The sequence below is a fragment of the Chelmon rostratus genome, chromosome 8 (assembly GCF_017976325.1).
Source record: "Chelmon rostratus isolate fCheRos1 chromosome 8, fCheRos1.pri, whole genome shotgun sequence".
NCBI lineage: Eukaryota > Metazoa > Chordata > Actinopteri > Chaetodontiformes > Chaetodontidae > Chelmon > Chelmon rostratus.
In genome coordinates, this window is record NC_055665.1 from 8,177,815 (window position 1) to 8,203,272 (window position 25,458).

A 25,458-nucleotide genomic window follows, 5' to 3' on the forward strand; every position below is an offset into this window, starting at 1 on the left:
GTTTTCTAGGCCAGTCTGTTTTTGTCTCGGAAGCTTTGTGCATGTGACGTTATGATTAACATGGTGGTGAGTTGCAAACAGCAGCATATCACACTGACCAAGCCCGTGCACATGGGCTCTCGGTAGTCCTATAAATATCAAAGTGGGTCAGGGGTTGTTCTTAGGGAAGGCTGCATGGCAGATTGATTCTTATGATTCACGCCTCCCCCTATTAGACATTGCTGAAGGATGAGTTCCTTTGTGTTTGACTTTGAACATCTGGTCTGTGAAGTCTGGAGGGGGATGACATGGTGTGAAGACTCAAGAAAGATCAAGACTGCAGCCTGTGCCAGCGTTTCCCAGTGGTGGACAAGTTATTTGTAGTAGTACAAACTACAACTGTATATATATGATTGCATATATGGTTTCACATGGAAGGTGTTTTGGTTAATTCACAATTCAAGCTAACGTCTGTGGGTGGGCTGCAGAAATATATAGGGAAACACTGTCCTGAAAACATCCCATGATTTCTGAAAAAGCAATGACACATTGTAGGATCGCAGTCAGAATTTCAGGTTTATGTTGTCCAGCTGCAATTCTGTAAAATGAAATCGCTCAGTAACGACAAAGCATCAATGAATTTGCTGCAATCATATTTGTGCTCTACGTAGGGCTGCAATTGTTTAATATATATTTATCATTAATTAATCTGTACATTTCTTTGTTGATTATTGACTACTTTGGTTTATAGAATGTCAGCAAAAAGCCCAAAAATTGCCCATCACAAATTAGCAGAGCCCACAGTGATGTCTTCATATGTCTTATTCTGTTTCTAAAAACCAAAGATATTCAGTTTACAGCAAATACTCTCATATGAAAAGCTGTAAACAGTGATTTTCTTTTGACCATTTCTGCTTTGAAATTACTAATGACTTGCTTACTAATTGTTATAGCTCTATAGGGAAATATTTTCAATGGGATGTTCTTTGGAGGACATACAAAAGCAAAGGGTGCTTTTGGCGAGTCAGACTGACAACATTTTCTCTCAGGATTGAGAACCAGCTCACCAGAAAGGATGCATTTTAAATTCTTGAAATGGCTCAGTTCAGTGTTTGCTCGCATTGCTGCTGTTCCCCTCGGCTTTTTTTTTTTCACTGAGTGTTTCCACTGAGGTATTTGGAAGGAATGTTACATGTGAGAGAGACATCAGAGTTGTCACACAGAGAAGACATGTAAGTGCTCCCCTGTAGTCATAACACATCACATTCAAACATACACCCACATCCAGATGGCATGGCCACATGCTGCAGCTTTTATGCCGAGAAGTTTGGCTTCCGTGAAGATTTTTCTTCAAACATTTGTTCTTTACGTTCTTTCTCAAACCAGAAAATATAGTAAACTTCAGCCATTTGTGAGCATCAGTGCAGAAATGTTGACGCTGCCAGTTTCCTGTCATTGTCTTGTGGCATGCATTTCCTTGTGGTGACATTTCAAAGTTAAAGTCCTCTGCAGCGCTGACTTTGCAGCAGTGAAGAAAACATTTGCTAATAATATTTATGTTAATCAGGGCGCAGGTGCATCACTGTTGCCTCAACAAAACATATTACTGTACGAATAATTATACATTTACAGCATTTAGAACTTAAGGAATTGCCAGTAACTTAAGTGCTTTGTTAACAAAATGCTGTTTTAGTTATACTGAATAATAATAAGAGTTACACTATGCTCTTTTCACCCCACAGTAGATATGTAGCGTTGTGGAAATTGGCTAAATTATATGTTCTCTGCACAACACAATTAGCCCTCAAGGAATCCAGCTACGGCGAGCTTGACTAACCAGCTTTAATTAAGTACTTAGTAAGAGCTTTTTAACCTTGATTGCTAATTTATATGGAAGTATGTCATGAATCTCACTCGGTGATAAACACAGCCAAACATTCTCAGATACTGAATTTCTCTCAGGTTGTGCTGGTTTTGCAGATCAAACGATCAAATATTGTGTTTTGTTTTGTTTTGTTTTTACCTGCAAGGAAACATAAAGAAATGTCAAGATTAATGAACTTCTTCAAATAAATGTTCTGTAACCAAGATCTGATGGGGCTGAATCATGGAGTGGAGTTGATAAAAGTTTACAAAATAACACATCTCACCACATCCTCTCTGTATTTTTCTCCTCTCTCCCCCCACCTCTATTCTCATCCCAGACCTCATGAAGTCAGAGGAGAGGCAGAAGCTTGCCAAGGAGCGGAGAGAGGAAAAGGCCAAATATCTGGGTAAGTGGAAACAAGGGGTGGGAGGACTAGCCTACTACAGGCATGTCCAAACTATTCCATAAAGGGCCGTGTGGCTGCAGGTTTTCGTTCCAACCAAGGAGGAGCACACCAGCTTAATTAGCTGAGCTCAGTCTTCAGCTGATAACTCAGTGATCCCTTGATGTTGATTGGCTGGCCTGGTGTGCTCCTCCTTGGTTGGAACGAAAACCTGCAGCCACACGGCCCTTTATGGAATAGTTTGGACATGCCTGGCCTACTACATAGGAAGAGCGCTCCCCCTAGTGTTGGGGTGAAAGAGGTTGCTGTTTTACCTTGTGTCAGTTGTGTCGCTGCTGGGTTGGCTGTAGGCTGCAGATGGCATGCACATGTACTGTAGCACAGGGAGGATAAAAAGGCAGCTCGGGCTCCTGCACAAAATTGACTGCAGTCAGCAAAAGTCAAGCCACCATTTTACCAAATACGATCGAGCATTCATTTTCCACAAGCATGCTGAAACGAGCTAAACGTTTGTTTGCCTCATTAGCTCACCTCTGCACTAAAATGTATGCTAATGTATGAACGATTTGAGTTAAATAGACACATTCCTCACATTGACAAAAAATATTGGACGAGCGACAAAAAATGTGTCATTTTTTATCCACGTCTTCATAAAGGTAGCTGTTTTGGCAAGTTAGCAGCTTTTTGCAGTGTGATGAATATCTTTAATGACTTCATTTGAAATTTGTTCCGTGCAGCAGCACTGAGTCGTCAAAGCAACTAAACTCCCCAGAATATTTTGGCTCAAAATTGAATTAACGTTGTTTGGTCAACTGATGCCAAATTTCCTCGGTGCCTTTTCCTTTGGCGCCGTGACGACCGACATGGCTGTGCTGTCTGTGTCAGCTGATATTACATCTCTTTGCGCAAGCCCGTATTTTTTTCTTTAACACATGGCTGTCACATTGTCACTTGGCTACACGCTGGTCATACACTGCTTTGCATGATTGACAGTTGCCTCTGTCTTCTCTCTCACCCCTTCCCCTTGCAGAAGAGCTCAGCATGTTACAAGGTAAGCCACTCACCTATGTGTATGTGGTGGTGGTGGTGGTGATGTCCCTTTTCAAGCTTTCTGTTTCATTTGGATGTCTCAACTTAATGAAGTTCAGTAGATTTAACTAGAGTTGGGCAATAACCTGAAAACATACCAATATAGACATTAGGAGTTATTGAACAGTATGTATGGCTTCAGAACCATCCCCTAAAAAGCATATCGAGTCACATGCCTCTTCTCTATCTATGCCTGATCCACCTTATTTACAGCAACGCAGTATGCACAATCCTGATTCCAAAAAGGATTGGGACGTTGTTTCAAACGTAAATAAAAAATTGAGTGCAGTCATTTGCAAATGAATGGTTTACTGATAATTGTTTTCCTGAGCCCATGTAGTAACATCCTTTATCCAATCATGTGTTCACAAAGTGGTGAGCCTCGCTCCATCCTCGCTTGTGAACGACTGAGCCTTTCCAGGATGCTCCTTTCATACCCAATCATGAGACTATCACCTGTTACCAATCAACCTGTTTACCTGTGGAATGTTCCAAACAGGTGTTTTTGGAGCGTTCCACAACTTTCCCAGTCTTTAGCTGCTTCTGTCCAAACCTGTTGTAAACAGTTGAGGAGGTCAAACAGAACAAAGCAAAAATGGATCAGCAAATGATCACATTCTGTTTGAATTAGGAATATAAAATAATAAGAACCAAACCTGGTGCTTCAGCAGATGTTGCTGATATTGTAGACTTGTCAGTATCAGGGAGTCCTGATTGCAGGGAAAACACAACGGAAACTTTATTGTCATTTTCTTAAGACTGTACATAAAGGAATGACAGCAATATAGAGTTTTGATCGTATTGCCCAGCCCTGTAGCTGTTTTATTTAATCCCTTTGGTGTTCCTTGTTTTAAAATCATGGTTGCTTTATTTTTTCATCCTAGAAATTTCAACTAATTTTAACCTTTTCTCTTTCTGAACATCATCAGTGTGTCTTTCGTAAAAATAATGTAGGCATAATCTGATCTCTTAACCAATCATATATCTGATTATATAATTTATTATTCGTTCTTTGTTGGTTCACATATACGAAGATGTGACATGCCCGGAGTTTGAACTTTGCTCATCCACATATTCCAACTGCACCACAGAGCTCCTTGGATTTTTAAAGATAGCACGTTTGAACCACATGCCACAAAACTGCTGTGATTACCATCTTAGTGGAGAAATTGGAGGTTTTGGAGATGCTCGCAGCCAGTTTGTCTTGGCTGCGAATTTACAAACAACTAAACAACTTAATACTGCCAAAGACAAAATCACACAGTTCAAAGTTTCCTGAAATAGAACATATGTAAATTAGTGTTCGCTCGTTTAGATACAGAGCTGAATGTTAATGTCACAACTTTTGCGGATATTTTTTCTATCAGCTATGGTAACCTCATGGGGTACTGTCAGTGTGGTGCATGCCGTCCGTGGTGTTTATTGCCTTAGACTTAGAGAGAAATTTGTAAGACAGAGTCCAGATATGCCATGTTGGCCCCACTTTCATTCGGCTTTCTCAAAGGCACTTGAGGCTGCATTATATTTATCACATTTGGATAATCATGGCATACATTATATCCTCACATGACACTGATTTCTTGAAACTATCACGCTCATGCTTTCAGTAGTGCAGTGTTGTCTAATCCAGCTGTGTGTTCAACAGCAGTAAGATGACTTTGGCACACTTCATAGCGTGGATCGGTTTAATTGGGCGATCACCAGGGCATGCCAGATGGTACGGCTCTGATATAATACTCTGTCAGACCTGGATAAAAGATTGTGTTTACAAGACCAGCTTAAAAGAGATTTTATCAATCCTGCCCAATGGTATTACCAGTTTAGTAGTATAAGGGGCACAATTAGAAAAACCCTGCACATCCAAGCTTGTGTCTTATTGACTCCTTGTTACGTGAAAGTCTTGCATCAGGGAATTGGCCGGGAGTGCGCAGAAGTCTTTGGTGGAATGGCATAAATACTTCATGTGCGAGGGTTAGAGTAGTGCTCTGTTTATGATTATTTAATGATCTTACTATAGTTGGTCCCAGCACTACTTGTCAGTGCTGATCACTGTCAGGAGAGAGTTGTTGAATTTATTTTAAAGCAATGTCACCTTCAGATATTCAGAATCGGACATCTCATCAGCTCCCAGCTGGGAAACCACTGAAACTCTTCTGTTAAATGAGTGTTACACACTGTCACAGACTTGATTTGCTTGCAAAGAGAGGGTGCAGTCTTTTTACATTAAGACTGTGACCTAAAGGTTTCCCTTGTGAGGAAGGAGGAAATGTTACGGCTGTGGAAACCCTCTTATCTATCCCAGCAAGCCTTAAACACTGCGCTTGCAGCGGTTTACTACCTCCTCTGCTCTCATCACAGTACAGTAAATGAATTATGAAGCAGTTTTCATTGTACTACAGATCTGTATCACTGGAAGGTAAAGCTGTGGCTTCTCTCTAATCGAGGCCATCAAGCTGTGATGAGCTGAGATACGCACTGCAGCAGATATTTTCTTTGCCGCAAGGTGCTGGCAAGCGGTGCCTTGGTATAACTCAGCTTTTTGTTCCCTTCTTAGATAAAAGCCACAGTGTGGGCCTCCCAATAAATTTTAGCCCCTCTAGCCTCCAGCATCTCTGCAATGATCCGTAACCATAATCTGAAATCCACAACCAGTTGCTTTTGTTGCATCAAGTGCTTCAGAGAACTAAGCTTAGCCTCCTTGCAGAGGCTGATTCTTCATGGAGGTTTTGCTTTGCAGTTGAAAGAAATATGGTGAGTTGTGTACACAGAGAGGCAGCTGCAAAAGGCTTCTTTACGCCCTCTTTGAATGGCTCAGGGACAAGGAGACGATTTCCATATCAAAGTGTGTGGTTTATTGAAGCTGACGTGGAGGCTTGATGCGATTAGTGCGGTATAAAAGTGTCACTTAAGAAGTACTGTATCTGTCTCGGCACTATGCGGTATTCTCTGAAAAAGTCAAGTAATTGAATTTATTTTTCCAAACACAAAGTACGATTGAGGTGAAGGGAAACATATTTTATTCAAAGACGGCTTTAGATGTGAAGTAAACATCAGAGAGGCTTGACTTTTTGGGTTTTTCTTCAAGCTTCAAACACGATTTTTATTGAAAATCCCCAGCCTATCAAAAGACGTGTCAAATAGTGGCTCTCAGCAGATATCAGACTGCTCTTTTAAGTCAATACTGATGCAGGCCTTTCAAAGAAAATGCATATGATACCTAAAGTATTCTGAAAGGGCAGGGAGGAGAGGGAGGGCTGCTTTGTCCAATGCTCTTTTTTTGCTAAAATATGACTCTTGACCGTGTCTTCTGTCCCATCTCAGCTGCTAAAAAGACCCAGTGGCTGGAAAAGGAGGAGAAGGCACGGCAGCTGAGGGAGCAGCAGCTGGAGGAGCGCCGCAGGAAACTCGAGGAACAGCGGATTAAGGCGGAAAAGCGGCGAGCCGCCCTGGAGGAGAGACAGAAACAGAAACTGGAGAAGAATAAAGTACGTTCGGATGAGCGCACTGGCTGTGTTAAAAATAATCCAGTCAACATGTGACGGTGTTGTACGTCTGCATTTGTACCCAGAGGTGAAATTTTAATGCCCTTCCTCAGTGGAATGGCAGCTGAGAGTCAGGATTTTGCTTAAGGACATCTAAGCCAGCCTGGTTTAGGTGCTTGAATCCAGGCTTTTCAGGTGGAGGACGTACTATGCATCCCAGTTCTGCAGTATCTTTGATGCATTGGACATTTGAACACCTGATAACGATTCCTGTGTCCTTTCCAGGAACGCTATGAGGCAGCCATCCACAGGTCAACCAAGAAGACGTGGGCTGAAATCCGCCAGCAAAGATGGTCCTGGGCTGGCGCGCTAAACCAGAACTCCAGCCAGAAAGAAAGTGAGTACACTGATCCAATCTCGATACACCCTTTTTGTTATCCTGCTGGAATTTAGCATCAGTGCGCTTTTACTGGCAAAAGATTCTGTCTATCTGTGAGGATTTTGTTCGCCATTCTTGGCTCGTAATGTCAGTGCCATTAACAACGTCCAAGTCCGTCAGAGGAAAATTATTTTTAGCATCAGTCTGCTGTCATGCAGCTCATTGTTTTCACTGAGGATCATATTTTTTTTCTGTGTATATTTTTTCTTACAATAGAAACACCTGTGAAATCAAAAGCAGACCTGACTTCATGCTTTTCTATCAATGACTGACAGCTGCTTTACTTTGAAGGGACATTAGGATTGTCCGCCAGCTGTCCTGTCACAAGGATCAATTTCCAATGATTTTCACTGTTGATCATTCATCTATTTTTTTTCAATTAATCATTTCATGTGTAAAATGTCAGAAAAAAGAGAACATTTTGAACTAAAAAAACAGAAAATCCTCACATTTGAGATGCGGACACCAGCAAATGTTTGTTTTTTTGCTCAACAAATGCCTGGAAAAAATTAATCAGTTGAAATTAAAAATTAATTAGGAAAAAAAGACTTGTGTTGTCTGCTTCTCAGTCCCAACCGCAACACACACGTCTTCGTCAGTTGTACAGTGTTCTATGCTCAGTGCTGGGGTTACATAAGACATTGGCAGGTACACAATCAGGAATGTTGCCCGAGCAGATCTGGACCGCACCAGAGGTTTTCTCTTGTCATATTTTAATCTGATGTGCCTTTGCTGCATCAGTCACACTTCCTCTACCTTAACACGCCAATTCCTCTGATGTCTCAGCTACTGCAGCTCTATCCTAGAAGCCTCACTTCAGGTTCATTAGCCCTTGATCATGACCGTACAGTATTGATCGCACACAGTGAATCTTTCAGCTGCTTTATTGCAACAGTTGCAGTAAGCAAGGTTCTACTGACTAGCAGCAATATGAAGTCTTGTAATGCTTAATTCGAATTGATAAATGTCCTGACAGGCCCACAGCAGATGAGATCAGAGTCTGCACTGACTGCAGAGGCTAGGTGATACTGTAGAAATGATGTTTTAACAATGCAGCTTGATGGATGCCTCTGTCGCTTTATGCTATCCTCCCAACTTCGGGCTCTAAATCGGAAGAATCCAGAGTCTATCTTATGTCGTGTAATCGCCTCTGCCATATGCCAGGGGAATTATTGACTCTCTAATCAATCTGTGCCTTCCTTCCTCCCTCACCGGCCTGCCGGCTGTCAGATGACGGAAGTACACAAGCGTAAACAGGCTGCAGTGGAATAGCTGAGAGTTTGGGATGTTATTTAGGGAATGCTTTAAAGGACTCGTCTTGAATTCTGTCAGAAAAGGATACTGCATCGCCCACTTTTTACAACCCTGATTAAAAAAAAGAGTTAGGACGCTGTGTAAAACATGATAAAAACAGAAAACAGTCATTTGCAAACAAACTGTTTATCTGTGTAACTGTTTTACACAGAACTGCACCTTTTTTTTGGAACAGGTCTACTGTAATACTGTACCATTAGCATATTGTTGTCTGAATCATGTGTTTGGATAAAGAGTGTTCATTTGATTGCATTGTATTAAAGGGAAATAGACACTTGTATTGCATGCAGGTGGTCTCAAGGATTCAAGGTTTTTGGTTGTCTTGAGTTGTCTCTCATTGTTCATTGCTTGTGTTGGTAGCTTTACTGAGTGTGGTTGACGCGTCTTTTGGAATTGGTGTCGTTGTGAAGTATGTATAAACCTATGTTAATCTTTCAAGTGGAATTTGAGAAGAACCTTAAAGGGTCATTTCACCCAAATTCCCCCCAAAAACAAAGTTGTTTCCTTTTCTGGAGTCAAGTGAGATTTAGTTTGTTTTTTTTTTTAAAGGTCATTTTTAAATGTTGTAAGCACTAAAAAGTCCATTCGCTTGAATTATGCTGAGGTTGTGTTAAAAATCTCAGAGGCAGATATTTTGTTTTTGCTATTTTTTTGTTAAAATTGCTATTTTAAATAAGACCAGAATTTATGATACTATAACTTAAAACTTGGAAATAAAACCAAAACTATCTGCAATGCTAAATACCATGAGAGGTAGGTGATTCGAGTGAAATGACCCTTTAAAAGCTGTAGCCTTTGAGGCATTCAGACACAATAAATATCATTTCTGACACGTATCTTGTGCCACAGATGCCTGCCTGCACACCTAACGGCTAGCTGAAGTGAACATATGGTGTACTGTGTGCGTGCATTTACCGTACAGCAGCGGATGTTGTTATATATACGATCAGAACGCAGGAATGTGCTATGATGGGGGTTGCTCACGTTTCAAATACGTTACTTTACAGCGTGTGGGTGTGTGTTTGTAGAGGCATCATTCGAGCGTAACACATGACGCCACAGAAGTTCCCATTCTTCCTCTCGATCATGTGACCTGTGTGAACATCTGTGTGGCGCTCTCTTGGCTTCTTAGGCAGATGCTCTGTGTCAACGGTCAACCTGCCCAAACACGTGGACTCTGTTATAAACAAGCGACTGTCCAAGTCCTCCGCCACGCTCTGGAACTCCCCCAGCAGAAGTAAGGCAACATCTGGAATGCCCCCTCCTACCGTTTAACTGTGTCCATCACTCTGCCACCGCCAACACCTCCGAACCCGTCCATCATCGTCCTCTATTTTTTCAGTTCTTCCCCTCTCTGATTTCAGTCCCTCTCTTGTGCTTGATGGTTGACAGCTGACCCATTTCCATCTTCCAAAACCACTATGAGTTCTGTTTTTTTTTCCCTACCTCTCCAGAATGTGGGTCGGGGTTTTGTTTGACATGCTCCGCATGCTCCTGTGTTAATGTGGGTTTTGTACTGTGTTCGTGTTTTGCTGTCTTTTTACTATCCTTTGGTTGGTTCATTGTGTGGTGCCATTCGTATGTTTGCACAGTCAGTTGGATCCTTTTGTGCTCATTTTCATCATAACTTCCTGGAGAAGGGATGTCTTTTACTGTCTTGAATGTGTTATTGCTTGATGAAATGTAGGTGGGTGTTTTTAAATGACAAATATTTCTTTAACTCAACCTTTCTCCATGCTTTGGAGTGCAGCTAGAAAGGGAAGCAGGTCACGGTGTACTCCTGCAGAGAGGGAGAAACTTCTGAGTTAAAAAAAAAAAGTAAAGTTAGTGAGTGAATCAGCATTTTTCAGGAGATAATGTATTCTGAAAACTCCCCCGGAGCAGGTACTGTTCCTCTGTGCTGCTGGAAAAAAAATAGATACAACCCCATCCCTCTTGTCGCTCTCTTACACACCCTGTCTGTGAATATTCACTGCAACAGCGTCCACATCCTGCACCTTAAAGCCAAAAAAGAAGGTGTATCCCCCAAATAAATACTGATGAGTCTACACTCCTCCTCTTCTCTGCTTGTGTGCTCAAGGCTGCGGTTATATATAACTGACTCACTGTCTAGACAAGCTTTTCAAATAACTCTCTCCTCTGTTGGGTGGTACCACTACAGCCCAAGGTTATAGGAGACACATTTACTGAGCTCATTTTCTTTCTCTTGTAATCTCTATGGGTGGCACTGAGGTGGGTTATTGGGTTTTGTGTATTTGATTGGGTCTTTATGGCCTGCAGGCATATTGCTGCACGTGAGCCTTAACCTGAATAACTGTTTCTTTCAATTTTCCCTTTGGTAAGATTTAGCCTTCATTTTAGTACAGTCTCTGGATAATGAACTCTTCAAAGATTGATTTTAAATGGGCTCAGCTTCCTCTAATACTTCAGGTTTGACCACGTTTTGGGGATGATGTACTTACAGCAAAGTTCTGGTTCAACTGAGGACATCGATTTGAGACATATCCTCGAAGTTAATAGAAAAACATGCATTGATCGGTCTTTTTCTCCTGCCTGCAGCCCGTAGCCTTGCACTGAGTCCATGGGAGAGCAGTATAGTCGACCGGCTGATGACGCCAACGCTGTCTTTCCTCGCCAGGAGCCGCAGTGCTGCAAGTGTCCTCAACAACGGCAAAGATGGTCGTAAGTTGAAAAGAAAAAACCAGATGGATTAACATTAGTTTGTGTCTCACGGTAAATTCATTACAGTCCGCCGCTGTATTGAATGTCGACGAGCTTTAAACGTAGAATCAATTTTCTCCTCAGACTCTCCTCTTTGTCCCCGCTCGGCTTCAGCCAGTCCCCTCACCTTGTGCGCCCACCAGCCCCACCACCGCTGCTCCGACCGCTGGAGAGTGACGTCCAGCACACCCGACATCACCCAGCGCCAGCACAGACGGAGCTCCACACCCGTAAGTCTGCCCGATGAGCTTTTGCCCTGCGGTTGTCTTCTCTGACAGTCAGGTATAGTCACAGTCTTTGAACAGGTGCCGCAGGGCTGGACTCTATCAAGAGAAAGATGTTCTGGGAAGAAGAGTGTAGCCAAACAGCCGTGAAATTCAGAACAGCTGAGTCTGTCTCTACGAGTGGGTTTACCATTCACCAGAAACGGACTGAAAATTTAACGGTGATGTTGTTGGACTGAACTGCTGCCAAGAGAGCGAATCATGGCCCCTGACTAGACTTCCTCGTTTCCTGTTCTTTATGTACAATAACCTGTACCATGTCTTGTCTTATTTTGTGTTTTTACTACAACTGAATGTCACGTTCTTTTGTCATACAGATGGATAAAAACAAGAAAGAAAAGAAAGACAAGGAACGGGAGAATGAGAAGGAGAAAAGTGCGCTCACTAAAGATAAGGTGCTTAAGAAGAGACAGTCTCTACCCAGCATGAGACACAGACCTGATCCAAGGTAAAACATTTCTACTTCTTTTTATTTATCCTTTCTTAATTTTTACCTTCAGTTCGGTTCAGTTCAGTTTTTTGTTTCATTTTTACCACCCGCCTGGTTACTGATCTATCTACTGATTAATCAACCAGACCTATAATCATGATAATAAAGTGTCTGTTTACACATTTAGCAAAGCCTATGATCCATTATCACTGCTGGTGTTACGCTGCCACCCTTTTCCCCTTTGGGTGACAACAACAAGTCAGTCATCTTCCTCTCATTTGAAGTAATGTAGCTCTCAATTTCATACCCGATTCAAGAGCAATAAAGGATTAATATTTTCAGTATTTACAGTTATTGTCATAACCAATTAATTTACTAATTAATTATACAAAGTGTCATATAGTAGTGTGCCAGAGCCCAACAGCAAAGACTATGCTCTTTACAATAATAAACAGAGAATTTCACAGTTATGAAAAACAATTTTCTGTCTGTCAATGAATCAGTTAATCAAGCAAACCTACAAGCACTTGGTATAATCACCGCTGAGCTGAAAGAATGAGCCGATTAATCTGTTAGTTTATTAATAGGAAATGAATCAGAGACTATTTTGAAAATCATTCCACTAATTTTTCCAGCACAAATTCTAAACTTTCTCTGGTTGCAGCTTGTCACATATTCAGATCTGCTGCACCTCTCTCCTTTGTTTATTTCAAACTGTTAGTTAAACAAAACACAACATTTCCAGATGCCATCTTAGAGTCTGTGAAATTATAATAAATAAACCTCTGACATATTACTGTATATACTGTACATAACTCTTGATTCTGAAAACAACAGGCAGACTAATCGATCATGAAAATAATTGTTGGTTGCAGGTCTAAATCATTTTGGCCTATGCTGAACATTAACAGCTGAACACAGTGAATATATGAATATATGTAAATGTGAAAGCTCAAACCAAAAAGGGCACAGCCCCATATAAGGCTTATAATCTAAAGCCACCATGCGCACTTAAAAAAAATATTACATTACTCTACGTATGTTAAGAAGCACTTGAATAATCACAGATATGATAATCTCATATTGGGACATTTAAACAGACATGGCCACGCAGACCATGTTGTAAACAAACTTAACCTCACATCCCCTCGACCCTCAGCTCTTTTCTGGTCAGCGGCTGGGTTAGCCAGAGCGACCGTGTTTACGTCTGCATGATAACGACTGGATGTTTCATGCTCTGTTTGAGCCGAGGCACTGAGTGAAAGATCCCAGGACGGGTGGTCACCGCCTCTCTTACCCCCAGGCCACTGAAATGAATGACATCCATGACAGAAGGGATGGAATGGGAGAAAAAAGTTCTTTTGACTCAACAAAAAGGCAGCAAAGAGCTTGGCAGAGCTGTCAGGGCCAGAGGAAAAAACCTCCTCTTCAGCATAATGGATGTTTCCCCTCCAAGTGTTGCATTGCCTGCGTATAGCCGGGATGCTGACTGATAATGCATTTTAAGGGTGATGCAATGTTTGAGTGGTTTGTCTGCTGTGTGTTTGCTGAAGTCAGGTTTCTTCAGGACACGTGTCATTTTTAACCAATTTTCAGCCCAGGTCTGAAAGAATAATGCAACCAATTTGGTGTAAATGCATTAAGAATCTTGTTGACATAAAATTCCCACCAGTCTTATTGATTTTTTTAATCCTTTCCTTTCTTCCAGTCCCAGTCCTTTATCAAGACAACGGCCGTCGTCTCCAGCCACGCCTAAAGGCAGAACTGCCTCTCCAAGCCCTGCTGCCTCCCCTAAGCCTTCGTCCACACGTGGAAGCCCGTCGACTCCCAAAAGTCGGCCCAAAAGAGCCAGGACCCCTGCCAGGATAGACCACCGCACCTCTTCCCCCGCTCCCCTCGAAAGAGTGAAGGAGCCTCGCAGGCCCGCCACACCCGAGGAGAGAAAGAGTGAGCGCAAAAAAGTTTTGATGGTGATTGTTTCTGGCTGGACTGAATTGAAAAGGTCAACAAGCACCAGTCTAGAGTTGCTGTTCATTATATGTTTCCACTGCAGGACACACTCAAGAAATAAACCTGCATTTTGACTGGAAATAACAGGGACTAGATGTAGTTCCTGTGTGGAGGTCCCTGCTCTGTGAGCAGTAAGCATTTAGATCAGCCCCCTTTTCCTGAACAAGATCTAATCCAGCAACAGTGACAACGTTTACTATATTTAGATTTTTTGGAAATAGTAGTTTGACAAACAATTCTTAATTCAAGATCCATTTACCAGCTTTTTCTAGAGCTTTCAGCCTCATCTCGCAAGCTTCAGCAGTAGACCACAAGGGGATGCTACATATGTAACTGTGGTTGACCACATGCGATCAAGTGTTCGAAGTTTTATGATTATGTCATGTGTTGACCTCTGAGCAAGCTGCATCTGCTAATCATCATGAAAAGTTGTTGAAAGCTGCAGAAGATAGTAAGTGGACTTAAATTAGTCTATGTTTTCTGCATGTGTACAGCACACACAAATCTGCATTTTGTTGCAATTTCTCATCCCCACAGCCATCAACTGTCCTAGTTGCACAGTCCTATGACGTAGCACTATGATACAGCACATCTGGATTTAGCCTCCCTCCAAAGCAGAGTCATACTGTACTATTTTTTTAAATTATTATTCCCAAAGAGTTCTTCTGTCTGACTTGGTCTCTTTCTGGCCAGAAGAATGGGTCTTATGGAAAATGTGAACAAGCCTCTGGAAAGTCTGTATTTCTTTCAGGAAGCAACAGGCAAAGATTACCATCAGGCGTAATTAACCATGAAAACAAAGGGAATGTAGTTAGTGAGCCACACACAGCTTCATGGTCTGTGCCTGCACACACACAGCACTAAGAGGCTTCACTAATCAGCCTTAATTGTGTAATTACCAAGTTCTTAGGCTGAAGCTACGGCTGTTTATGATTTCCAGTTACTTGGGACAGAATGTTTCAGAGTGCATGTGAAGAGAAAAGGCTGCGGTTAAATGTGTTATTAATGATGATCCAGAGACATGACTTTCAAACTCATTACTTGAAGGGAAGCATGAATAATTGTATTAAAGTTTTTTATTAAGTCACACAGCACAAGATCCCTGTGTTATTGTCTCTTCTGTGACACTTGCTTTCCCTGTTTTAGGTTCCCCTCTGGTTCCTGCCATCGTTGTGTCCTCCACCGCTGCCTCACCCCATGCGTCAAGCACCCCAGTTAGAACCACTGCAGCCTCCCCCTCACCTGAGCCGGTCCACTCAGCTCCGTCACCCGTGCCCTCTCCATCAGCCAAGCCCATGGCAGGCACCAACGACCCAGAGGAGGCGGCTCGCATCCTGGCAGAGAAACGCCGGCAGGCCCGAGAGCAGAGGGAGAGGGACGAGCAGGAGCGCCGCGAACAGGAGGAGAAGGAGAGGTCAGGCGGTTTTAATATGCCTGAGAATACAACCAGAGAGGGTCAGCAGTGCTGATCTGTCAAGTTCTTTCACTGTGCAGGAGAGAAAAGGGAGTTTTAAACATGTCTGTGTCCAAAGTGAGTGAAAGCTGAGAGGTTTGGTCATTTAAAAGGTACAATTTGTAACCTTTGCAGATGGCCAATTCTTACACACTATTACTTTAACTACCCATAACCTTCTTTTTCCCTGTCAGCCTTCTCAAGAACTGTACAGAAGGTCATACAGGGGACTGGAGGAACCGTTAATAAAATGCACATTTGCAATGTCACCCTCAGCCATTTGAGCAAATGCTAATGTGTATTGTGTGGTTAGTGTAGAATATGCTGCTGTAGCTTTTTATGCTGCGAAACAAACATCACTTAGGACATTTAGCTACTTCCCGTGTAATAAATGAAATGAAATGAGTAAAACTGAACAGGAAGGTTCAAGGCATTATCAAAGCACATGCATGTCTGAATGAAACATCATTCAACATTGGCCGTGGTGGGTGTAAGCATTCAGGCAGCCTGCTTACTGATTCTAACCACAGCAAGTTGCTTGTGATGTCTTATTGGCACTTATTCTTCTTCTTCTGTTTTCATTTTCTTAAATAGTTTGCTTTCTTGTTGCTTGTGCAGTTCAGCGAGATAGTGTAAACTAAAGGAAATGTCCTGTCAGTAGAATAATTTAAATAGTTTACGGCATTCAGAGTCTCTGGCACATGATTTTGTGGAAAATGCTCATCCTCAGCCTTATGCCCAATCTCTTTAGGATCCTGAAAGAGGAGCGAATAGCGAGGGAGGCGGAGGAGAGGCAGCGCAGGGAGGAGGAGGCCCGCGCCATGGCTGAGGAGCAGCGGAGGAGGGACGAAGCCCAGCGCCTGCAGGAGGAGAAGGAGGCGCAAGAGAGAGCCAAAGCCGAGCAGGAGGAGAACCTGCGACTGCAAAAACAGGTATGCTCACTGTCAACAGCCAGCATGCAGAGAAAACACCTGAAATGGAAGTTATGAGTGAGGGTGGGTGTTAATGCGGTGCAGTGTACACGTCTGGTTAACTTAAAGCCCACAACAGTAACCCTCAAGCACCACTGCGACAGTTATTACTGCCTTTTGAGTAAAGATCAAGACACACATGCATGCACACTCACAGCGCCCTCGTATCATTCCCAGGCACTTTGCCCATCACACCACAAACTGTCACACTCTCCGGTCTTCTGCAGTGTTTTTCAACGCCGCTTGTTTACTGTTTCAGCTCAGCTGCTCACCTCACACTGACCTTTGTTGATCACAATCAAAAGCACAGTCCAGTATTTCTTACATCACTTGGATGTTGTTGTCCTTGAAGACAAATATCAATCCAAACTGGTGAGCAGGTATCTAGAACCAATGTGCCCTTTTTACCTTTCAGCTTGTCAAATAACCATGATGAGCAGTATTGACTCTTTGTGGATGTTGAGGGGGGAGAAGCACAGGAGAATGACGCTTGATTAGTAGGAAGAGGTTACCAATAAAAAAGGAAATGCGGCAGTATTTAGACCCCTAACATGCTCAGCTCTTATCTCTGTGAATGGTCCGTTGACCAGCGCTTGCGCTTTGCCACCCCCTCCTGGTCATTCACAGAAGTGGCATTTGTGGTTAAACACAATCCAATATAATTATGCAAATGCTCAAGTATTGTATTTCACTTTGAATGGTCCTCATGAGGCTGTAAATGTTGAAAATAGATCTTTTTGGCTCTAAGGTAGAGGAAAATATCCCTTTTGTGGCTGTAAACAATAATTGCAGAGAGCAACCACACCCCTGTTACGTAAAAGGCATGTTATTTTGGCTGAGTTTTTTTTTTCCCCCTTCTGCCGGCATTAAAACTGTGGTCGGATTCTCGCCTGTGTGTGTTTCAGAAAGAAGAGGCTGAGGCTAAAGCCCGGGAGGAGGCGGAGAAGCAGCGTCTGGAGAGGGAGAAGCACTTCCAGAAGGAGGAGCAGGAGAGGCTGGAGAGGAAAAGGGTAGGGCAAACATCTGTCCCAGCATCATTGTTCTTTCAGGTTTAAAAGTCACCCATTTCCCAACAGAAATGCACTTTTTTTAAATAATAATAAAAGCATAAATTTAATTCTCAGTCCTTTCTTAAATAATCCTTACATAGATGTTCTAGGAATAAAACAGCCTTAAAAACCTCTAAATTGAAAGTAGTAAAGGTCCAGGCTCATACACCTCAGAGCTAATTTATAATTAGCTCTCGTCCCTCACTGTATTCTGGGATACGTTCACTCTGTGGTCTTTTGACATGACAAAAGCAGGCTTGACAGTTGATTCCTTGAAACCAAGATGAATGATGTTTTTGGCTTATCCTGGATTGGCTGTCTGCATGCCACGATTTAACAGGGCTTAGACTGTGTGCGAGCATGGAGCTATATATAAACGCTAATAATGGAGACCTCGCTGTGCCAGTCGTGTGTGTGGGTTTGTGCACATCTTTGCACATGTGTGTGTGTGTTCTGTGACAATGGCCATCTACTCAAGTACACCACCCACATGTCCAGTAAGCTCACGCCTCTGTATGCTAGCTAAGCATTTCTTCCCGTCTTCTCATCTTCTCTCCATGTGTAAAAAGGCTCTTATCTAAGCGTGCCAGCCCTGCCTCCTTGCAGGAATTAGCCTGCAAGAACAGCATGTCCTATTCCCCAAAGACTCGCCGCTTACTCACAGTGTACAACACACCAGTACTAGTCTGATTCACCGGATGTAGCCTGTGAGTATAAGCCCGCCATTGGCAGACCCTTCCTGCTATCTGCGTGTTACCGTGTTCAAACAACTGGTGGAAAGCAACGATAACCTCTGAGCCAGCGACCTGCACGCTGATCATTGCTGATAATGCTGAGCTGTTACCGTTTCTTTTGCAAGGATCTGGCCATTTTAATGCCAGGGCTCACCTTCCGTCATGCAAATTCCAAAACCATCTTCACTGGTTTTAAGAAATACAAACAAGCCAGAGTGTTTTTTTCTGACATAATGATAATAGGTGCAGCCGGCTATACAAGACTACACTATTTACTCTTACTTCTACCAAAACTGACTGGCCCACTCTTATTATCACCTCAACAAGGAGAAGTTTGTGGTCAGTAAGCACAGGTTAAAAGAATCCTGAAGGGTGACACAGCAGCGTACCAGACGAACAACAATGTTTAGTCCTGAAGCAGAAGTTTTGCAGCCAGAGTAGACGCCAAAGCCATGAGTGTGTGAGCTGTCCGTGAATAATCTTGGATCTTAAAAACGCTTCGCTTTTATGAGTGGCAGCTGCAGTTACGGCCCCGCCGTCTCAGGATAGCTGTGTCCTCAGATGAAGGTCGCATCTTGTATCCAACTTCTTCCTTCTGTGCATACAAATTAGCCACATAGAACGGCTTGCATTTCAGTACAGTACGGACTTATCGTCTTTCCTCGACCCTCCTGTGCACTGTTCGACCATCCTACGCGGGTGTTCCAGCTGAATACACAAGTGCTGCTTCATCATTATTCACACAGCCCTCCACCTGGAGACATAATGGCCTCAGTTTGACTCTGTGCATTCACTTCAAGCAAAATGGCTTTAGATACAAGAGACAGGAAATCCCTTTTCACCGATGAAGAGAAGCAATGAGCAGCACAATGTGAAACCCCAGTTTCTAGAAGAACAAGGTGTGTGGGCTCCGTCTAGCCCACTAAACCTAACCCAATTTTTAACAGAGTTAAATAATGCGGTTTTCTTGTGAATGATGTATTAATAACTTCCACGTTTGATTGGTGTTTTGAAAACTGAGTCCTTTATTTCTTTACTATATAAACACATCTGCCCTGATCACTCACTGTCTTGGCATACAAAAATCTACAAACATGTGGCGTTTTCCTTTTCTTATTCCTCTTTCTTTTCTCAGCGTCTGGAGGAAATCATGAAGAGGACACGCAAGACAGATGGAGGCGACAAGGTACATCTGCTGTTCAGTTTTAAGCAAAACAAGCCAAACGTTTAACTTTCCAATTGAAAATGACTGAAAACATTTCCCGTCTTCACAGAAAGAGACAAAGTCCTCCCCTCTTGCACACGTCAATGACAAAGAGGCAGAGAGCAGCAAAGGTAAGCAGAACAGCAGTCTGAACAAGGCTGCCTTTTACAAAACATCCTCCAGCGATGGAGGAAAATCATTACACACTACAAGCCTTTAATCTCCAGCAATCGTTAAGGGTAATTGTCTGAATTGATCTCCTGTTAATGTGTTATCTGTGGAGGGATTCAAAACAAAGTGGATACTTTGTGACCAGCTGGCTGCGTGAATCCACTTGGAAGTGGATTTCTGACTCTTCCTGCGTCAATTAGCAATTCCACATGAACTAGTAATTATTAGACAGTGTCTGACTCATGTTATTGGACATAAACTCAGGTTACGTATCCCACCTTTAGGCTGATATTTAATGACACACTGCACCATCGCTCCTCTACTTCTTATACCTCTTCCATATGTTTGAATAAACAGAACCACAGGGTATTTGTTGTACTTTTGTTCTCATTTCCCATGTGAGTCAGCTTAACATCGTAGCACTTTGTATGAAAGGGCTATTAGATTATATTTCTGCCTCATATCCTGTACAGCTGCAGTTTGAGTTCTTCTTCGCTGTACAATAGGACCCATGTGTGCTCGCATGTTGTCCAAGCTTTGGGACTTCGGGAGTTAGAGAGGAAGAGTGGGCTCATGGCAACAGCCTGCAGCAGCTATCAGATATTTTCTTTTGACACAAGTAATAATATAAGGATTCATGTGATGCTGTACTGGCCGTACTCATATCCATTCTTCCTACAATGTCTAATTATGGGGAAATTCTGTTCCTAACCCAAGCACTGTATATTAAGAAGCATCTAAGCTTCCACGTTGCATACAGTAGATGAGTAAGATGAAGGGGGATCAATGTGGGAAAACGGCTGTTTGTGGAAAAGTTTCCCGATGCAGGAAGACATTAGCCAGCCACTGATGTGGTTGGAGGCCTGGCAGGCATGACTCCATTCTAGTCAGGGGAGTGGAGAGCTGTCTCAGCCACAGCCATGTTCTCAGCAGAGCTGAGTTAGGAGGATCTGGACTTGGAAAGATGCCCCAGGAAAACTTGGCTTTCCTGCCCATCAAATTTAGCGTGACACACTTCATAAGGATGATCGTTAAGTAATCCCTTATTGATTCCCATAGGGAAATTCATTCTCTGCATTAACCCATGCTAAGTGTTAGGAACAGTGGGCAGCCACTGATCAGCGCATGACGACCAACTCCAGTTCAAGCCAAGTGGATGGAAGAATTAAACTAACATACATGTTTTTGCTGGAAACTGGAGCACCAGCGAAAATGCAGAAAGGCCCTACCCAGGCCGCGAGTCCAACCCAGGGGGTCGCACTGTGAGGTGACGGTGCTAACCCCTGAGCCACAGTTAATGGCGTTTGTCACCCTGTGGTTGAGCATGCACTGCAGTGTACGGTTGGATGCTGAATGATGTGATCATGTTGGTGTGCACGGTTTACACTCGGTAAATGGCTGTTTTATTTTGTTTCCTCCAGCATCTGCTGAATATCAGCCAAAGCCAGAGGTCAACCTGCAGCCCAATAAAATGACAGAAAACGGGCAGGTCAATGTCAAAGAAAGGTAAAGTACTGCTCCTTTTTCCTTTTAAATCGATCATTTAGTCTAATTTGATAGTGTCTTTGTGCTTATATGGATGCAGGACCACCATGAACAATGTAAAACTTGTGTGCCAGAAAAATAAGGCGGGAGTTGACTGTTGTTGTTGTAAACCTCAACTGAAAACACAAGGAGCCACACAATTCAGACTCAGAGTAAACAGTTACAATACTTGGGGAATGATTTGGTTTCTTGAAATATTTACTCTTTGTACTTGAACACATTTCTTGGGGTGGTTTTTAAACAGACTCCTGTAATTGGACGGCAGTGAAATGACTCATTTGTTGTATGAGTCACTCTGACAGATCATAACTATAACCATATTCTGCTCCACAGCAGCCCCTCGGTCCAAGTGGTCAACGGGGTCCAGCCTGTGAGACATGAAAACGGTCTATCCACTAAAGGAGACGCTGCCCACTTTGAAGATATCATCCATCTCGCGAATCACGGCAACACCACCAACGGAGCACGGGATAAGTCAGAGACCAGCATGGCCACCGAGCCGATCCTCGCGTTTGAAAGTGAGGATTCGTTCATGAAAAAGGCCGGCCCCATGAAGCCTCAGCATGTCGCAGGTACACAATGCAAGCAGGATGTTCAAGGCGTAAGATAACAATGAAAGTATAAAGGTGGTCTTGCAAGGGAAAGATAAAAAGTATGAATCATACCAACTTGTCTAGTCCGAGGAGTTCAGGCAGTGAGTTCCACAACAGGTGAGCAGGTGCAGAAATGGTCTGCCAACGTCTTGAACAACCAGGAGACTCCACTCTCATCTCTCTACAAAAATATGAAGCTGCAGCCAGCAGGTGACTAACCTAGCTTAGCATAAAGACTGGAAGCACTTCTAATGCTCACTGTTTCATACGTTAGACCTTGTTTGTTTAATGCATACAAAAGCAGAAATGGAAAAACGCGAGTTATGTGACTTCAGGAAGTCACTGCATCCAGAGAGAGAGAGTTCCAACACCTAACTGGTGGTGCAAACAAACAAGATATGCCGATAAGATATGGCGTGTAAAGAAGTCAAATTTAGAGGTGCTGATCAATGGATTTTTTAACCCTGAGAAGAGTCAGGCAAGCCATTCCCCTATTGTCCTTCTTTATGCTAAGCTAAGCGGCTGCTGCCTGTAGGTATATACACGAGAGTGGTATCCATTGTTTCACCTTAGTTACAGCAAAAACACTCATCCCATAACAGCAAAATACTTGAAAACAATAAGCGTACTTATCCTTTACCTGTTAACATAAACTATAAAACCCAAAGCAGTTAGTTAAAAATCTAGACACAGCTTGTGGATGAACTGGAGGAACATTACTGAGCTGTAAATAAAGTACTTCATGTAGTCTCAAAGGACATAAAGGTAAAGTTGGTACAGTTTAGAAAGGGCATAATTCTGGCTCTAATTCATTACTAGTAGCCAAACAACCACATTTTGAGTGAAAGGATCTGGTTAAGCCAGGACCGCCACTGTTCCAATTCTGTTTGTTTTCTCATCTGTTCCTAATAAAAAGCAGCAGTAGACAGAGCCATGGTTTATTTGCTGCAAGCTTGTGTGCTTATTTGTCCTGATCTGGTTTTCCACTTGACCAAATTCACATTATCCACTAAAGACCGTAGTACAAGGTACCGTAGTTAGGCAGGAAGCAACCGCGAACTTCTCGAACTTCTAACATGCCGGTCATCGCGCCAGTGAGAGTGAGTAACCCCTGAGGAGAGGATGGTGTGGTGAGGAGACTCCTCTTACACTCACGAAGTGGTGGAGATGGGATATGGAAGAGGTAGTGTGGGGAAGGGTGAAGAGAAGCAGGGTATCTTTATACTGATGACAGCTTTTATTCAGCAGCCCCACTGACTTGGGCCTGCACCCAGGGCGGAATTCCTAGAATGGCCAAGGCGATGAGGAGACCCTATCCACAAGTGCTCCGCTGCCAGGGGTTAGAAACCGGACTCCTCAAGCAATTAAGCACCATATCACCCCTAACTTAACCCCCCGCCAGTGGCAACGTCAGCAGCGCCCTGCTCTCTCCTCCTTGCTAAATTTTAACCTTCAACCGATAGCCGAAAACAAGCTAGCAGTCATAAATACTATGTAAAGCAAACAGAAGACGATTACCTTCGCCAGCCCTCTGATGGTTTTTGTGAAATCACACTTTAATCAATGCTTCCTTCGCCTCCCACGCCTGTTGCCTTTAACTCGGTCATGTAAAAAGTGGAGATTCTCCGCTCATTTTCACTCTTGTAAATCTGGACACTTGAGACGCCTTCGACTTGGCAGGACATTTATCACGAACGCTACGATTGGGAATATTGATATGCGAGACTGATTGAATGTTACAATGTAATTTCATAGGAGATCAGTTTATTTTGAGGCATACTTCCAGGGTTTATTTCAATCATACTCACACTTGTTGAGAGTAGGCCCTTCCTCGCCTCGCATGTGGTGTTGTCAGTCAGACAATTTAGTGTTGCGTCAATTACCAACTCGTTTCACTCGGGTTGAGGCCTTTCTGTTACCCCCATGTACACAAGACAGTAAAGCTTTATGGGTTGATGCCTTCAGCAGCATGTTTAGCATCTTTTCCATTTAACATTGACACCAGGTCAGAGGTTTACAGACACTAGCCATGTTTCCATCAACATAATTTTCTAATTTCATTTTGGAGTATTGCTTTAGAAAGGGTTGAAGGTTGGGGTGGTTTCTTAACTTGCAAGGCAGCTGGAATTTGCGAGATCATGCAAACCGAGAATCCATCTTGCCTTCAAGCTATACATTTGTGGCCAAACCACAGCGGCTCAGAACAATCAGCGTCCTGTGAGGAACTACTGGCAGCCACGGGTTCGCATAGACGCTGCTATAGCATCAGTTACATTAGGATTTCTCCATTGAAGGAAGAACAAAGAAAAGCAGTGAAAGCTTTTTCACAGAGGCTGGCCCTGTTTTAGCTACAGACTGGACTGTTTTGTCTGTTAACTTGTGTTGATTAATCCTCAGTGGCTGCTGACCCTTAACCCCTTGCTCTCTGCCTCCCTCCCTCACAGAGGTCCTGTGACACGTTCCGGTGTTGAAATGCTCGTCGCCTTAGGCCACTGACCTCCCAGCCCTGCCAACGCTCTCATGGGGCGCCCTGTTGACCTGTGCCAATCAACAATCAACAGCCCCTACAAGCAAACATACTGCTCTCTGAAGACGACGCGGGCCACGGAAGATGGCGACCAAGCATCAGGACGCGAGCAACAGACAAAACAGGATGAAAGGTGTCGCTGCGTGCAACACAGCTGCACCAGTGTTAACATTTGTAAAGATCTCTGTGGCGACGATCCCATGCACCTTACTACTCGACAGTATCATCCTTTGTACATTACAGTACAGCTGAGTAATTATTACAACAAGCTGCAGTGTTTGTTTTCTTTGTTCTTTAGTTATTTAACTGAAAGAGAAATATAAAAGACTGGGTACATTTTTGTGAATAATGTAAATTAACTTTGTGCGATGGACAAAGGAGGGATGGGTCTGTGAATTAAAGTTGTATGAAAGGGATTCATTTTATGCTACTTTGCTCTGAGTAGACCTTCGAAGTGAAAGCCTGGTCTGTATAAAGCCACCTGTGACAGTTTTTGTAAAGATAAACTGAGAAATCTGGAGATTTTGGAAATGTGCGTTCACATGCAACAGCTTCTTGCCGTGTGTAAACATGCTGTCTGTCTCAGCTATGATTGATTGTACGCAGAACTGGATGTAACGAGTGTGCAACCTTGACGATTAAGAAACCAGAAGTCATCTACGGTCAGATCCCTATAAACTAGGGATTTGCTCCACTATTTAACAGTTAAAGCTGTTTTTTATTTCACATGTGCAAGCATGGCTCAGTTTTCTCTCATTTGCATTGAGATGCCATGGACTCATCTGTGTTTGAAATGCTGGTGCGTGTATATGCTATAATTATTTTGATGTGCGTTACAAGGTCAGTGGGAGTATCTTAAGTCTTATTAAAGACGAACTGTCCAGTCTGTGGTCTCTTCATCTGTTTGTCATAAATAACAGTGGTTTTGATTAATTCTGAGAGTATTTGTGGGAAGAGAGATGTTGCAAATGTTTTGATTTCAGTGCTAAAAATTCTCAGGTTCATTGTTTAAAACAGACATGGAAGTTGGTCATCATTTGTTATTAATTTGGCAGTTTGCAAATGTTTTGTTCTTTGGCTTGTTTACTCCTGAGGCTCAATAGTATTTTGACTTTCGAGGGGAAATGCCAGTTCCCACTGAAAGTCGCAGCTGACAGAGTGCACGCTAACCACAGGAACACAGAATTAGAGAT

The 25,458-nt window shown here is 42.9% G+C and overlaps 1 protein-coding gene across 5 annotated transcripts in view; it reads left to right on the forward strand.

Annotated features, from left to right (window-relative positions):
- Positions 1 to 25,151, forward strand: part of map7d1a (MAP7 domain containing 1a) — a 42,867-nt gene extending 17,716 nt beyond the window's left edge. The window contains exons 3-19 of one of the 5 annotated variants that reach the window (XM_041942521.1): positions 2,184 to 2,252; positions 3,280 to 3,300; positions 6,660 to 6,823; positions 7,106 to 7,217; positions 9,706 to 9,810; positions 11,133 to 11,255; positions 11,379 to 11,524; positions 11,896 to 12,026; positions 13,717 to 13,955; positions 15,165 to 15,432; positions 16,223 to 16,403; positions 17,348 to 17,452; positions 19,361 to 19,411; positions 19,500 to 19,560; positions 21,022 to 21,106; positions 21,482 to 21,717; positions 24,183 to 25,151. In XM_041942521.1, coding sequence (XP_041798455.1) covers positions 2,184 to 2,252; positions 3,280 to 3,300; positions 6,660 to 6,823; positions 7,106 to 7,217; positions 9,706 to 9,810; positions 11,133 to 11,255; positions 11,379 to 11,524; positions 11,896 to 12,026; positions 13,717 to 13,955; positions 15,165 to 15,432; positions 16,223 to 16,403; positions 17,348 to 17,452; positions 19,361 to 19,411; positions 19,500 to 19,560; positions 21,022 to 21,106; positions 21,482 to 21,717; positions 24,183 to 24,193 — 2,108 coding nt within the window. In that variant the 3' untranslated portion in view covers positions 24,194 to 25,151. Of the gene's footprint in view, positions 1 to 2,183; positions 2,253 to 3,279; positions 3,301 to 6,659; positions 6,824 to 7,105; positions 7,218 to 9,705; positions 9,811 to 11,132; positions 11,256 to 11,378; positions 11,525 to 11,895; positions 12,027 to 13,716; positions 13,956 to 15,164; positions 15,433 to 16,222; positions 16,404 to 17,347; positions 17,453 to 19,360; positions 19,412 to 19,499; positions 19,561 to 21,021; positions 21,107 to 21,478; positions 21,718 to 24,182 lie in introns of all 5 variants that reach the window. The other 4 variants (XM_041942520.1, XM_041942523.1, XM_041942522.1 and 1 more) reach the window with 4 other exon arrangements.
- The last annotated feature ends 307 nt before the right edge of the window (positions 25,152 to 25,458 follow it).